At 51.3% G+C, this 12,415-nt stretch overlaps 1 protein-coding gene across 3 annotated transcripts; it reads left to right on the top strand.

The window, feature by feature from the left end:
* The first annotated feature begins 1,204 nt into the window (after positions 1 to 1,204).
* On the top strand, positions 1,205 to 10,882 carry NFE2 (nuclear factor, erythroid 2). 3 transcript variants are annotated; one of them, XM_017850940.1, is made up of 3 exons: positions 1,205 to 1,520; positions 7,328 to 7,497; positions 9,608 to 10,882. In XM_017850940.1, the coding sequence occupies exons 2-3, from the start codon at positions 7,384 to 7,386 to the stop codon at positions 10,613 to 10,615; spliced, it is 1,122 nt and encodes a 373-aa protein (XP_017706429.1). In that variant the 5' UTR covers positions 1,205 to 1,520; positions 7,328 to 7,383; the 3' UTR covers positions 10,616 to 10,882. The 3 variants fall into 3 exon arrangements, with proteins under 3 accessions (XP_017706429.1, XP_017706431.1, XP_017706430.1); XM_017850942.1 differs by lacking the exon at positions 1,205 to 1,520 and adding an exon at positions 4,657 to 4,878; XM_017850941.1 differs by lacking the exon at positions 1,205 to 1,520 and adding an exon at positions 6,857 to 7,084.
* Positions 10,883 to 12,415: the final 1,533 nt, after the last annotated feature.

Here is a 12,415-nt window from a genome sequence, read left to right on the forward strand (position 1 = left end):
TTGAATGCCAGTCCTGCCTCAGAGTGGCACCTATCTGCTTCCCCAGTCTTCAGATGTTTCTCATTTAACTTGAACACCGTAAGAAGAAAAAATGTAAGCTGCAGATGTCAGGATTGAAGCTAGACATATAGAGCTGAAAGCCATTACAAATTAGGAGGAAGAAAGGCTCTTTTCTCATAGTCTCTGGAGAAAGATGGGTTTGACCTGGGGCTTTGGTTGTGTAGCTTGGAGGCAAAAAGATGAATAAGTGGGCTGCGTGAGGTGGCTCATGCCTGTAATCCTAGCGCTTTGGGAGGCCAAAGTGGGAGGATTGCTTGAGCCCAAGAATTCAACATCAGCCAAGGCAATATAGTGAGACACCACTTCTACAAAAAAAAAAAAAAAGAAAAAAAAAATTAGCTGGGCATGGTGGCGCTGGCCTATCGAACCAGCTACTTGGGAGGCTGAGGTGGGAGGATTGCTTAAGCCTGGGAGTTTGAGACTGTAGTGAAACATGTTCACACCACTGCACTCCAGCCTGGGAGACAGAGTGAACTCCTTTCTGGAAAAAAAAAAAAAGATAAGGATACTTACTGGCCTAACAGAGTTGGGTGCCATGTGGCTGGGGTGCTTTGCCTGAGAGAAAGGAGGACAAAGGACATCTGGGGTCCCCTTTAAGGGAGGTGAATAATCTCCTTGCTGGGCGGCCCCCCACCTAACTCCCCTCACACAGTGACAAAAACCTGGCCAAGAAAGAGGCCTTTGTCCTAGGACATCTGAGGCTGAGGGGGGAGGGGAGAAGGCTACAGGTGAAAGGACACATCAAAGCAGCCAGCTGCCCCTCCTCCTCCAAATAGTTCCCCTGCCCTTGTTCCCAGAGTCCAGGTTTTCCTTAAATGAAGGCTATGCCCTAAACGTCCATCTGCCTAGACAGCTGGTAAGCTAGACACCTGGTCCTTACCTTCAGCTGTCTTCCACCTTGATATGACTCAGTTTCCCCATCCCTAGGAGAGCCGTGGGGACACAAGGCGACGACAACCTGTATAAAGTTTAAAGGTCATGTTCGAGGGGACCATCAAGTTGGAATTCATCAAACGCATGGGAGAAACACAGACCTGGCTGGACTCCTGGGCTGAAAAGGAGGGCTGTGAGAGGCTCGGAGCCATGTGTGCCCCCGCTGGCCAGGAGCAAGGTGGGGGCGGGGTGTGGGCAGAAACCACATCAGGCTCAAGTTTCCTCTCTTGGCCGAAAGGGGCAGGAGGAGAGGACAGCCACGGGGAAAGGGGAGGGTTGCAGGAAGGACTGAGAACTCAGGCCGAGGGTTTCAGACGCTGGTGCGCCTGCTTGGGGCTCCTGTGCTCAGCCCAGCCTGAGCCTCCACACTCAAGGTTCAGCAATGGCCCGGGGGCGGGGCGCGGTCCTCGCAGATTCTCAAAGGTAGCCGGGATCCTCGTCCAGCAGTGTCAGCTCAGGCTCAGCCTCCCCAGAGACAACACCGGGAGCCTCATCTCTTTCCTCACTCCGCTGGGACTCTGCCACAGGTGCCTGAAAGGCAGGGTGGGTGGGGAGGATTCCAGTGGTATCCAAGGGGCAGGCTGGGGAGGGTGAAGGAGGTGAGGGGGGCAAAATAACCAACTTTCAGTATGTTCTTAGGAGACCTCAGACTTTCAGATTGCCCCTGGTTTAGGAATCTGATATATTTGGGAACTCCTCTAGGAGAAGACCTAAATGGTTTCTTGGGTGCTCTGGGATCCTTGGGATAGAGGCTGCGAATGGGGACCAGAGAGTGGTCTCCCGAGGCAAGGCACCGCTGAGGGACTGGGGAGTAGTCAGGAGGAATCCTTCAACTGGTGGGCTACCCTGGGGAAACCAATAGACTACCCTTTCCCCAACTCCATTCCATTACTCTGCCCTGTCTAGGCAGCTGAGAAGGTTTGGGGAAAGCTGAGGAATTGGAAACACTGGATATCTGAACCTCTGAGAAGCGTTGCAGGGTGGGGCGGTTGGGTGGGAGATCGCCTCTGGGTTCTTGCCTCCCTTGCCTTTTCTCTTCTCTGTGCCCAGGGGCAGTAGAGATCAGCTGGACCTGGAGGGAGAAGGGAGACATCCCAACCCCAGCATAGTTGCTTCTAACTGGAACTCTTGGCTGCTTGGGAAATAGGGGCTTGGGAAGCAGTGGAAGAGAAGAGAGGAGGTATCAGAACTGTTGGGGCTGGGGTCCACTAGACAGCGGTACCAAAGGACTGGAGTTTGGGGTCCAAGGATGAAGTGACAGGATAGCAGAAACTTGTCCCCCTCTCCTTTGTTCTCACACATTTGTTTGAGTCATGCATGTCCCCAGGGCACTGAGCTCACTATACTCAAATCTCTCTCCCTCCTTTTTTTTCCCCCTTCATTCTGTCTCACCTCTGTGTGCGTCTCTCTCTTTGGGAGTTCTCCCTAATCTTTCTAATAAGTTGCTTACCTGCCAACCCATATCCCATGTTTTACTAATCCCTCCTCATCCTTTCACTGCACCTATTGACACATGGAGAGGTGAGGTGGTCAAAGAAGCCTCCGAAAAGGGATCCTGAGGCAAGCCCCTCTCGTTGTTCCCCCTTGTTAAGGAAGTTAAGAGCCCTGAGGCAGCAGCCAAGGCCAAATGTATTCCTCTCTCCATTATCCCTCTCCAAATGGTCCTCACTCTGTATTCCTAAGCATGAATCTCCAATATCATTCTGTGAGCACTTAGGGATTGTGATAAAAATCTTTCTGGGTAGGACCACCAGGATAAGAGTAAGGAGGATGGACTTTAGTCCCTGGTGACAACCCCATTTCTACCTAATCCACAATGTTGGGGAGTAAGAGAAGGAACAGACAACCCAGTGGGAGTAAGATGGTTGTGTGACTTCAAAATGAATGCTGAACTGTAAAGTGGGAGCTTCTTATTGTAAAAGAAAGGGAACACAGGGAAGCCCACTTCACTTTCCCAGTATCTCCCCAGTTTCTATACCCTCTATGGTGTTCTATTTGATCCAATTCTATCTCCCTGATCTATCCCACTGCCTGCCAGCTCTGCTGTCCTCTGAAAGGTAGGCTCTGGAGACCCAGAGGGACCTATGCCTGGTGTATAGAACACCACCCATCCTTGAGTGTCTAGGGAAAAGCATCCTGCTCCACCTGCCACCTGGTACAAACTTGCTACTGCACCCAAAAGCTGGTTGGAATGGATCCAGAGGTTCTCCCAGAGGTTCTCCTCAACTCTCTCCCCTCCAAACTCCTGCCTGTCCTTGCTTCCCTTTTTTTTTTTTTTTTTTTGAGACAGAGTCTTACTCTGTTGCCCAGGCTGGAGTGTAGTGGCATGATCTCAGCTCACCGTAACTTCTACCTCGCGGGTTTAAGCAATTCTCATGCTTCAGCCTCCTGAATAGCTGGGATTACAGGTGTGCACCACCAGACCTGGATAATTTTTGTATTTTTAGTAGAGATGAGATTTTGCCATGTTGGCTAGGCTGGTCTCAAATTCCTGACCTCAGGCGATCCACCCACCTCGGCCTCCCAAAATGCTAAGATTACAGGCGTGAGCCACCACACCCGGCCGCTGAGGCACTTTAAAATGCTGATTCCTGGGTCTATGAATTAAATTCAGTAGATTTGAAGTGGCTTTCAGGAATCTGTGTGTTTTTTTGTTTGTTTGTTTTGTTTTGTTTTTTTTTTGAGACGGAGTCTTGCTCTGCCACCCAGGCTGGAGTGCAGTGGCCGGATCTCAGCTCACTGCAAGCTCCGCCTCCCGGGTTTACGCCGTTCTCCTGCCTCAGCCTCCCGAGTAGCTGGGACTACAGGCGCCCGCCTCGTCGCCCGGCTAGTTTTTTGTATTTTAAGTAGAGACAGGGTTTCACCGTATTAGCCAGGATGGTCTCGATCTCCTGACCTCGTGATCCGCCCGTCTCGGCCTCCCAAAGTGCTGGGATTACAGGCTTGAGCCACCGCGCCCGGCCGAATCTGTGTTTTTACATGTAGCCCAGGTGAATGTGGCACACAATGAAGTTTGTGACTCCCTGAGCTAGATGCAACCTATGGCCTTTCACAGCAATTGGTTTCTAGTCCTGTCTCCATTTAGGGAAGGGACTGAATGAGAAGCAATTTGCCAAGGTCATGTATCTTTTTTTTTTTTTTTTGATTCAGAGTTTCACTCTTGTTGGCCAGGCTGGAGTGCAATGGCATGATCTCGGTTCACCACAACCTCGCCTCCCTGGTTCAAGCGATTCTCCTGCCTCAGCCTCCCAAGTAGCTGGGATTACAGGCGTACACCACCATGCCCGGCTAATTTTGTATTTTTAGTAGACAGGGTTTATCCATGTTGGTCAGGCTGGTCTTGAACTCCCTACCTCAGGTAATCCTCCCACCTCCTCCCAAAGTACTGGGATTACAGGCGTGAGCCACGGCGCCTGGCAAGGTCATGTATCTCAAGTGCCAGAGAACCTAGGTCTCCTGCCTCCTAGGGCAGGATCTTTGTACTGCACCTTAGAGTCAGATCCAAGAAGATAAAAGGAGAGACAAATGCGGGGGTGGGGTGGGGTGAGTAAAGAACTATGAGGCAAGAGTCATTGTCTCCGCCCCCTAAACCCCTTCTCCATTCACTTTGCCTTTGGGCAATTTCCGCCAGAACCTGGGTGGAGGAGGGTGGGGTTCCGGTGTTGAAATGGCATCCTGGACAGACATAAACAGCCCACCCACTCTGCCCACTGGCAGAGTTGCCTACACCAACTGCCATCTCTGGGGATGGCAATAAAACAAGGGGATGGAGGCAAGGGCTAGGGGAGATACTCTTTCAAAAGCATCATTTGTAGCTCCTACTAATTTTGTCGTAAGTCAAAGAGAAGATAACAAATTAAATTCCTGTGATGGGCCATCCTTGTGGTGAGTGGTCTAAGGTCATGCAATTTGAGATCATACAATCCTATCCTCTGTCCTTCTTTTTCTTTTCTTTTTTTTTTGAGACAGAGTCTCGCTATGTTGCCCAGGCTGGAGTGCAGTGGTGTGATCTCAGCTCACTGCAACCTCCGCCTCCTGTGTTCAAGCAGTTCTCCTTGTCTCAGCCTCCCAAGTAACTGGGCTTACAGATGCCCACCACCATGCCTGACCAATATTTGTATTTTTAGTAGAGATGGGGGTTTCACCATGTTGGCCAGGCTTGTCTCAAACTCCTGACCTCAGGTGATCCACCTGCCTCAGCCTCCCAAAGTGCTAGGATTAGAGGTATGAGCCACCACACCTGCCCCCCCCCCCCCCCCTTTTTTTTTTTTTGAGACAGGGTCTTGCTCTGTCACCCAGGCTCAAGTGTGGTGGCACAATCATGGCACACTGCAGCCTTGACCTTTCAGGTTCGAGTGATCCTCCCACCTCAGCCTCCTGAGTAGCTGGGACCGCAGACGTGTACCACTATGCCTAGCTAATTTCTGCATTTTTAGTGGAGCTGGGTTTTTACCATGTTTCTCAGGCTGATCTCAAACTCCTGGGCTCAAGCGATGCTCCCACCTCGGCCTCCCAAAGTGCTTCCCCTCTCCCACGTTTCCTTCATCCTAGCCTGCTTCCCTTTACTAATATGGCAGGGTATGTCTGTGTGCGTGCACATACACACAATGTCTGACCGTAGAGATCAGGAAGACCTTGCCAAATCTACTTGGAGTCTCTTGCTGACGGCAGGGAAAACAGATGCAAGGAGGGTGGGTGTCAGGGAATAGGGAGGTAGCATGAGGAGAGGGACTGACAGAGAGAAGAAGATAAGGACATGGGTGAGGGTTTGCTGAGAATTCTAAGCTATCCAAGCAGAAAGGGACCTCCAAGGTCAATTTGTCCAACTCCCTGGTTTTACAAATGAGGAAACAGAGGCCCAGAGAAGTGAGATGGCTTGCTCAACATCACACTGCTGCTTTGTGGCAGAGCTGCAACTAGAACCCAGGTCAAAAGAAAAGGGACTGGAGGGCAGTGTGTATTCAAGGCTCTAGAGAGACATTGCCCAGAAGGAGAAAGAGAGACTGACACTCCACAGAAAGAACTGATGAATGTAGATTTCCAATAGAGGTTTGGAGTATGAAGATACAGTGGCAGGAAGGGAAGGTGCCTAGAAGAAATTATAGTCAAGTGGAGTCAGGTTCTAGACCTCATCCCGCTATTATTTATCAGCTTCAGTCTCAGCTTCTGATGTACCTTTAGAATCTTTGTGAAAACCAGCCTTTTTTTTTTTTTTTTTTTTTTTTTAAAACAATTAAACTTGTCACCACGACTGGAGTGCAATGGCGCGATCTCAGCTCACTGCAACCTCCACCTCCTGGGTTCAAGTGATTCTCCTGCCTCAGCCTCCTGAGTAGCTGGGACTACAGACATGTACCACCCCACCACACCCAGCTAATTTTTGTATTTTTAGTAGAGATGGGGTTTCACCATGTTGGCCAGGCTGGTCTCGAACTCCTGACCTCAGGTGATCGCCTGCCTTGGCCTCCCAAAGTGCTGGGATTACAGGCCTGAGCCACTGCACCTGGTGAAAACCAATCTTATAAACTAAGCTTGCAACATCAAGCTTAGTTCTTAACAAGTGCTTACTAAGTCTTTACTAAGGTTGTTGTATTACCTCAGAAGAGGAAAGACTTCTGGTTGTATGGCTTAAGGTATGGCCCAAATGACACTGTGAGGACACAGGACAGAGGTCCAGTGTCTCCAGAGCCCATTCCTTCTGTGCCTCTGCCGCCTGCAGCTGATAAACCTCTTATCTGGCCCAGGCAGGGAAGCCCAGGGCCAGGATAGGAGGAGAGGGCAGAGCTGCTATCAGCCACCAGGCCTGGGCCATATCTTGGAGAGGGGGAGGGGCTGTCTGCTTGGCTCTTTCCACAACATGCTCTTGGGGATCCTGAAGCATATACTGTCATCATCTTGGAAAGAAAAGGCTGAGAACTTAAAACTGAGGACTGAGGAGGAAAGCAGGGTGACCCCTGATGTTGCCCTAGAAAATGAAAAACAAAATACATGAAAACAGAAAAACAGAAGATCTGACTCTGCCCTTAGCTGAGAAAACAGTTTGGGGGAGTAAAAAGTAGGGGAAAGAGTGGGCATTTTGCCTGGAAAAAAGGTAAAGACCTTCTGTGCTACCAAAGGAACTGACTGTGGCCATAGTTGGCGAGGTGGAGATCACACCACAGGAAAAGATTTTCCATCTTAAGGGATTGGTTGATGAGTCCAGCATGAGTGAGGATGGGGAGGAGGCAGTCTCTCCTTCCCTCAGGGGAAGCTGGAGGGATCCCCTCCAAGGAGGTAGTGCAAACTTGCTGATCCTAGCAGGTGTAGCTCTAACACCTCTTTTCCTTTGACACAGGTTTCTAGAGCCATCTGGGCTTTCCAGGAACCTGGAGCAGACTCTGGCCCAGTAGGATGTCCCCGTGTCCTCCCCAGCAGAGCAGGAACAGGGTGATACAGCTGTCCACTTCAGAGCTAGGAGAGATGGAACTGACTTGGCAAGAGATCATGTCCATCACTGAGCTGCAGGTGAGTAAGGGCGGGATAGGGTGGGGAGAGCGTGTGTCAGAGAAGAGAGAAGCTGGGAGTTGACCTGGACTGAGGCAGAGGGCGGGAACAAGCAGGGCTCAGGGCTGGTAATGCTCCAGGCACTGGGAAAGGAAAAGCTGGGAAAGATCTGGATGGAAGACACTGAGGAACATTGAGGAGGAGGAGTGGAGGAGCAGTGGTGGGGAGGGAATGACCTGATCAGGAGTATATGCTCTCTCAGCAGCCACTTGACTCACATCTCTCTCTATCCCACCTCCTGCTCTCCTTCCCTTGCTCACCTTCTTCTCTTCTTTTTTTTTTTTTTGAGACGGAGTCTGGCTCTGTTGCCCAGGCTGGAGTGCAGTGGCCGGATCTCAGCTCACTGCAAGCTCTGCCTCCCGGGTTTACGCCATTCTCCTGCCTCAGCCTCCCGAGTAGCTGGGACTACAGGTGCCCGCCAACTCGCCCGGCTAGTTTTTTGTATTTTTTAGTAGAGAGGGGGTTTCACCGTGTTAGCCAGGATGGTCTCGATCTCCTGACCTCGTGATCCGCCCATCTCGGCCTCCCAAAGTGCTGGGATTACAGGGTTGAGCCACCGTGCCCGGCCACCTTCTTCTCTTCTGACCTGGCTCTCTGATCCTGCCATCTTCTTCCCTCATTACCTCTGCCTGCCCTTGGCAACTGGGTCCGTTTACTCCAGGTAGCAGAGCAGCAGTTCAGGGGCCTCAGGAAGGGGAGTTGGACTATGCCAGGGTCCTCTCCTCCTGCTACTTGGACAAAGGGGTGTCTGTTGGCTTAACAATGATGCCTTTGTCCCCAGCTGGGCTGGAGCAGGGTGGCTCCCTGATGTGGGTTGGGGGCCTTGTTTCTAGCACGTTCTCTACTTCTCACTGCACCTGGGCAGGGACAGAGGGACTGAAGAGGAGACGGCAGAGTTTGTGCTGGCTCCCCAAGGTGCTTCTTAGCCCCCAGCCCGCCCCCTTTTACTGCCCTGCTACCATGTCTAGCACCCTCAGGATCTGCCCTAGGCCCTCTTCCCACACAGCAGCTCCCTCTGCTGGGCATCTGGGGCATGGCCAGGATCTGAACTTGACCCTTTGACCCTAGATAACTGCAGCAGGAAAGGGTTCTGAGGGGTCATCTTGAATAATAAGGCTTTGACTTCCTGAAGGAAATAAAGGAACATGAGCCATGAGCCATTTTCTTTTTTTTTTTTTTTTTTTTTTTTTTGAGATGGAGTCTCGCTGTGGTGCCCAGGCTGGAGTACAGTGGCATGATCTTGGCTCACTGCCAGCTCTGCCTCCCAGGTCATTCTCCTGCCTCAGCCTCCTGAGTAGCTGGGACTACAGGCACCCGCCACCACACCCGGCTAATTTTTTGTCTTTTTAGTAGAGACGGGGGGTTTCACCGTGTTAGCCAGGATGGGCTCGATCTGACCTCGTGATCTGCCCACGTTGACCTCCCAAAATGCTGGGATTATAGGCCTGAGCCACCACACCTGGACAAACATGAGCCATTTCAACCGGGTAAGAGCTTTTCCAAGGAGAGTTCATAATTGTTCCAGTGTTAGGTAGACTTTTCTGCAGTCCAACCTCAGTGACTTCCATCCTTGCTAAAGCTGCGTTTTTGGTTTTTTCTTTTTTTGAGATGGAGTCTTGCTCTGTCGCCTAGGCTGGAGTATAGTGGCACCATCTTGGCTCATTTAAACCTCCACCTCCACGGTTCAAGCAGTTCTCCTGCCTCAGCCTCCCAAGTAGCTGGGATTACAGGCGTTCACCACCATGCCCGGCTAATTTTTGTAGTTTTAGTAGAGATGGGGTTTCACCATGTTGTCCAGGCTGGTCTCGAACTCCTGACCTCAGGTGATCTGCCGCCTTGGCCTCCCATAGTGTTGGGATTACAGGCGTGAGCCACCCCTCCTGGCCTTAAGCTGTATTATTCTTGAAACAACTGTATCAGAACTTTGGAAGAAGCTTCCAATGATTATGGCAACTTTGTTTCCTTGTTACTATCTCACTGGGTCTTGCAGAAGAATCCAGCTTGGTCCTGAGAGAGTGTTGGTTTCTCTTCCTTAGACTGTCTCCAAATCTCTTTGTGTCTTTCCTTGCAGGGTCTAAATGCTCCAAGTGAGCCATCGTTTGAGCCCCAAGCCCCAGCCTCATACCTTGGACCTCCACCACACACAACTTACTGCCCCTGCTCAATCCACCCAGATGCTGGCTTCCCACTTCCTCCACCACCTTATGAGCTCCCAGCATCCACATCCCATGTCCCAGACGCCCCATACTCCTATGGCAACATGGCCATACCAGTCTCCAAGCCACTGAGCCTCTCAGGCCTGCTCAGTGAGCCACTCCAAGACCCCTTAGCTCTCCTGGACATTGGGCTGCCAGTGGGGCCACCTAAGCCCCAAGAAGACCCAGAATCCGACTCAGGATTATCCCTCAACTATAGTGATGCTGAATCTCTTGAGCTGGAGGGGACAGAGGCTGGTCGGCGGCGCAGCGAGTATGTGGAGATGTACCCAGTGGAGTACCCCTACTCACTCATGCCCAACTCCTTGGCCCACTCCAACTATACCTTGCCAGCTGCTGAGACCCCCTTGGCCTTAGAGCCCTCCTCAGGCCCTGTGCGGGCTAAGCCCACTGCACGGGGGGAGGCAGGGAGTCGGGATGAACGTCGGGCCTTGGCCATGAAGATTCCTTTTCCTACGGACAAGATCGTCAACTTGCCGGTAGATGACTTTAATGAGCTATTGGCGAGGTACCCGCTGACAGAGAGCCAGCTGGCGCTAGTCCGGGACATCCGACGACGGGGCAAAAACAAGGTGGCAGCCCAGAACTGCCGCAAGAGGAAGCTGGAAACCATCGTGCAGCTGGAGCGGGAGCTGGAGCGGCTGAGCAGTGAACGCGAGCGGCTTCTCAGGGCCCGCGGGGAGGCAGACCGGACCCTGGAGGTCATGCGCCAACAGCTGACAGAGCTGTATCGTGACATTTTCCAGCACCTTCGGGATGAATCAGGCAACAGCTACTCTCCTGAAGAGTACGCGCTGCAACAGGCTGCCGATGGGACCATCTTCCTGGTGCCCCGGGGGACCAAGATGGAGGCCACAGACTGAGCTGGCCTAGAGGGGTGGAACTGGTGATGGGATTTCCTTCATTCCCTTCTGATAAAGGTACTCCCCAACCCTGAGACCCAGAAGGAGCTGAGTTCTCTAGACCAGAAGAGGATGACAATGGGAACGGGTGTTTGGAAGTTCCAAAGTGTGTTCAAAGAGGCTTGCCTTGACAGAGGGCTGGAATCTGTCTTCCCTGACTCAGCTTTTCAGGTCTTCAGCCTCCACCTCGTCTAAGCTTTGGTCTATAAAGTGCGCTACAGAAATAGCCTTTTACTGTGTCTTCCTTCTTGAGGGAGGGTGATGGAGCTGAGACAGCTATCTGTTTGAATCTTACCAAGTTCATTTCATTCCCCCCAGAGCTCTGTATGAGAGGTACCATAAAATTTGGGCTTGAGGCTGGGCATGGTGGCTCACACCTGTAATCCCAGCACTTTGGGAGGCTGAGGTGGGCGGATCATTCCTCGTGAGGTCAGGAGTTCGAGACCAGCCTGGCTAACATGGTGAAACCCCATCTCTACTAAAAATACAAAAATTAGCTGGGCATGGTGGCGCACGCCTGTAATCCCAGCCACTCAGGAGGCTGAGGCAGGAGAATCACTAGAATTCGGGAGGCAGAGGTTGCAGTGAGCCGAGATTGTGCCACTGCACTCCAGCCTGGGCGACAGAGCAAGACTCCATCTAAAAAAAAAAAGAAAAAAAAAAAAAAATGGGCTTGAGCAGTACAGGGATCTACCACCTTCACCTCCTTTTCAGAGTAAGGGGCCATGGATGATCTGAAGAACTCCACACTCCCTGGTGGTGCCCTATTTGTAGAGCTTGGAGAGCTGCCCAAACTGGCTAAACACCCTATGCAAAGGTTCCTGATGTTTACATCTCTTTTCTCTCAATCCTCCCAGCACAAAAAAACCCAGAATGCCCATAGGCCTTTCTTTTTTTCTTCCCCTCCTGCTTGCCTCTCAGCCTGGGTCCTAATATGCCAGAGTTCTCTCAGAAGACTGAATGGGCTGTTCTTGGCTGCAATTTATACATCAAAATTTCAGAAGATTTCACACCCAAGCTTTGGTAAAACTAACTCCACAGTGGAGTAAAATATTCATTCCTGTGAAACGTTTTCTCCTGTTATGTTAGACAAACACTACCCAGATCTTTTCTTTTTTGAGAGACAATTTCACTCTTGTTGCCCAGGCTGGAGTACAATGGCGCGATCTCCGCTCACTGCAACTTCCGCCTCCTGGGTTCAAGCGATTCTCCTGCCTCAGCCTCCCGAGTAGCTGGAATTACAGGCATGTGCCACCATGCCCGTCTAATTTTGTATTTTAGTAGAGATGGGGTTTCTGCATGTTGGTCAGGCTGGTCTCGAACTCCCGACCTCAGGTGATCCGCCCGCCTCAGCCTCCTAAAGTGCTGGGATTACAGGAGTGAGCCACCGCACCCAGCCAACACTACCCAATTCTTGTTTTGGGGCCCTCCTTTTCTAGATCCTTAAAGATCTTTTTTGTTTTCTTTGAGATGGAGTTATGCTCTTGTTGCCCATGCTGGAGTGCAATGGTGCGATCTCAGCTCATAACCTCTGCCTCCCGGGTTCAAGTGATTCTCCTGCCTCAGTCTCCCAAGTAGCTGGGATTACAGGCATCCACCACCACGCCCGGCTAATTTTGCATTTTTAGTAGAGACAGGGTTTCTCCATGTTGGTCAAGCTGGTTTTGAACTCCTGACCTCAGGTGTTCTGCCTGCCTCGGCCTCCCAAAGTGCTGAGATTACAGGCGTGAGCCACCGTGCCTGGCTTTTTTTTTTTTTTTT

The sequence above is a fragment of the Rhinopithecus bieti genome, unplaced genomic scaffold (assembly GCF_001698545.2).
Source record: "Rhinopithecus bieti isolate Rb0 unplaced genomic scaffold, ASM169854v2 scaffold_33474, whole genome shotgun sequence".
Lineage (NCBI taxonomy): Eukaryota > Metazoa > Chordata > Mammalia > Primates > Cercopithecidae > Rhinopithecus > Rhinopithecus bieti.

Excerpts from the sequence above, each read along its gene's own strand:
- NFE2 (XM_017850940.1), top strand. The coding sequence starts at position 7,384 with ATGTCCCCGTGTCCTCCCCAGCAGAGCAGGAACAGGGTGATACAGCTG. Across the intron at positions 7,498-9,607 it reads TGTCCATCACTGAGCTGCAG|GGTCTAAATGCTCCAAGTGA; the intron begins GTGAGTAAGGGC and ends CTTTCCTTGCAG.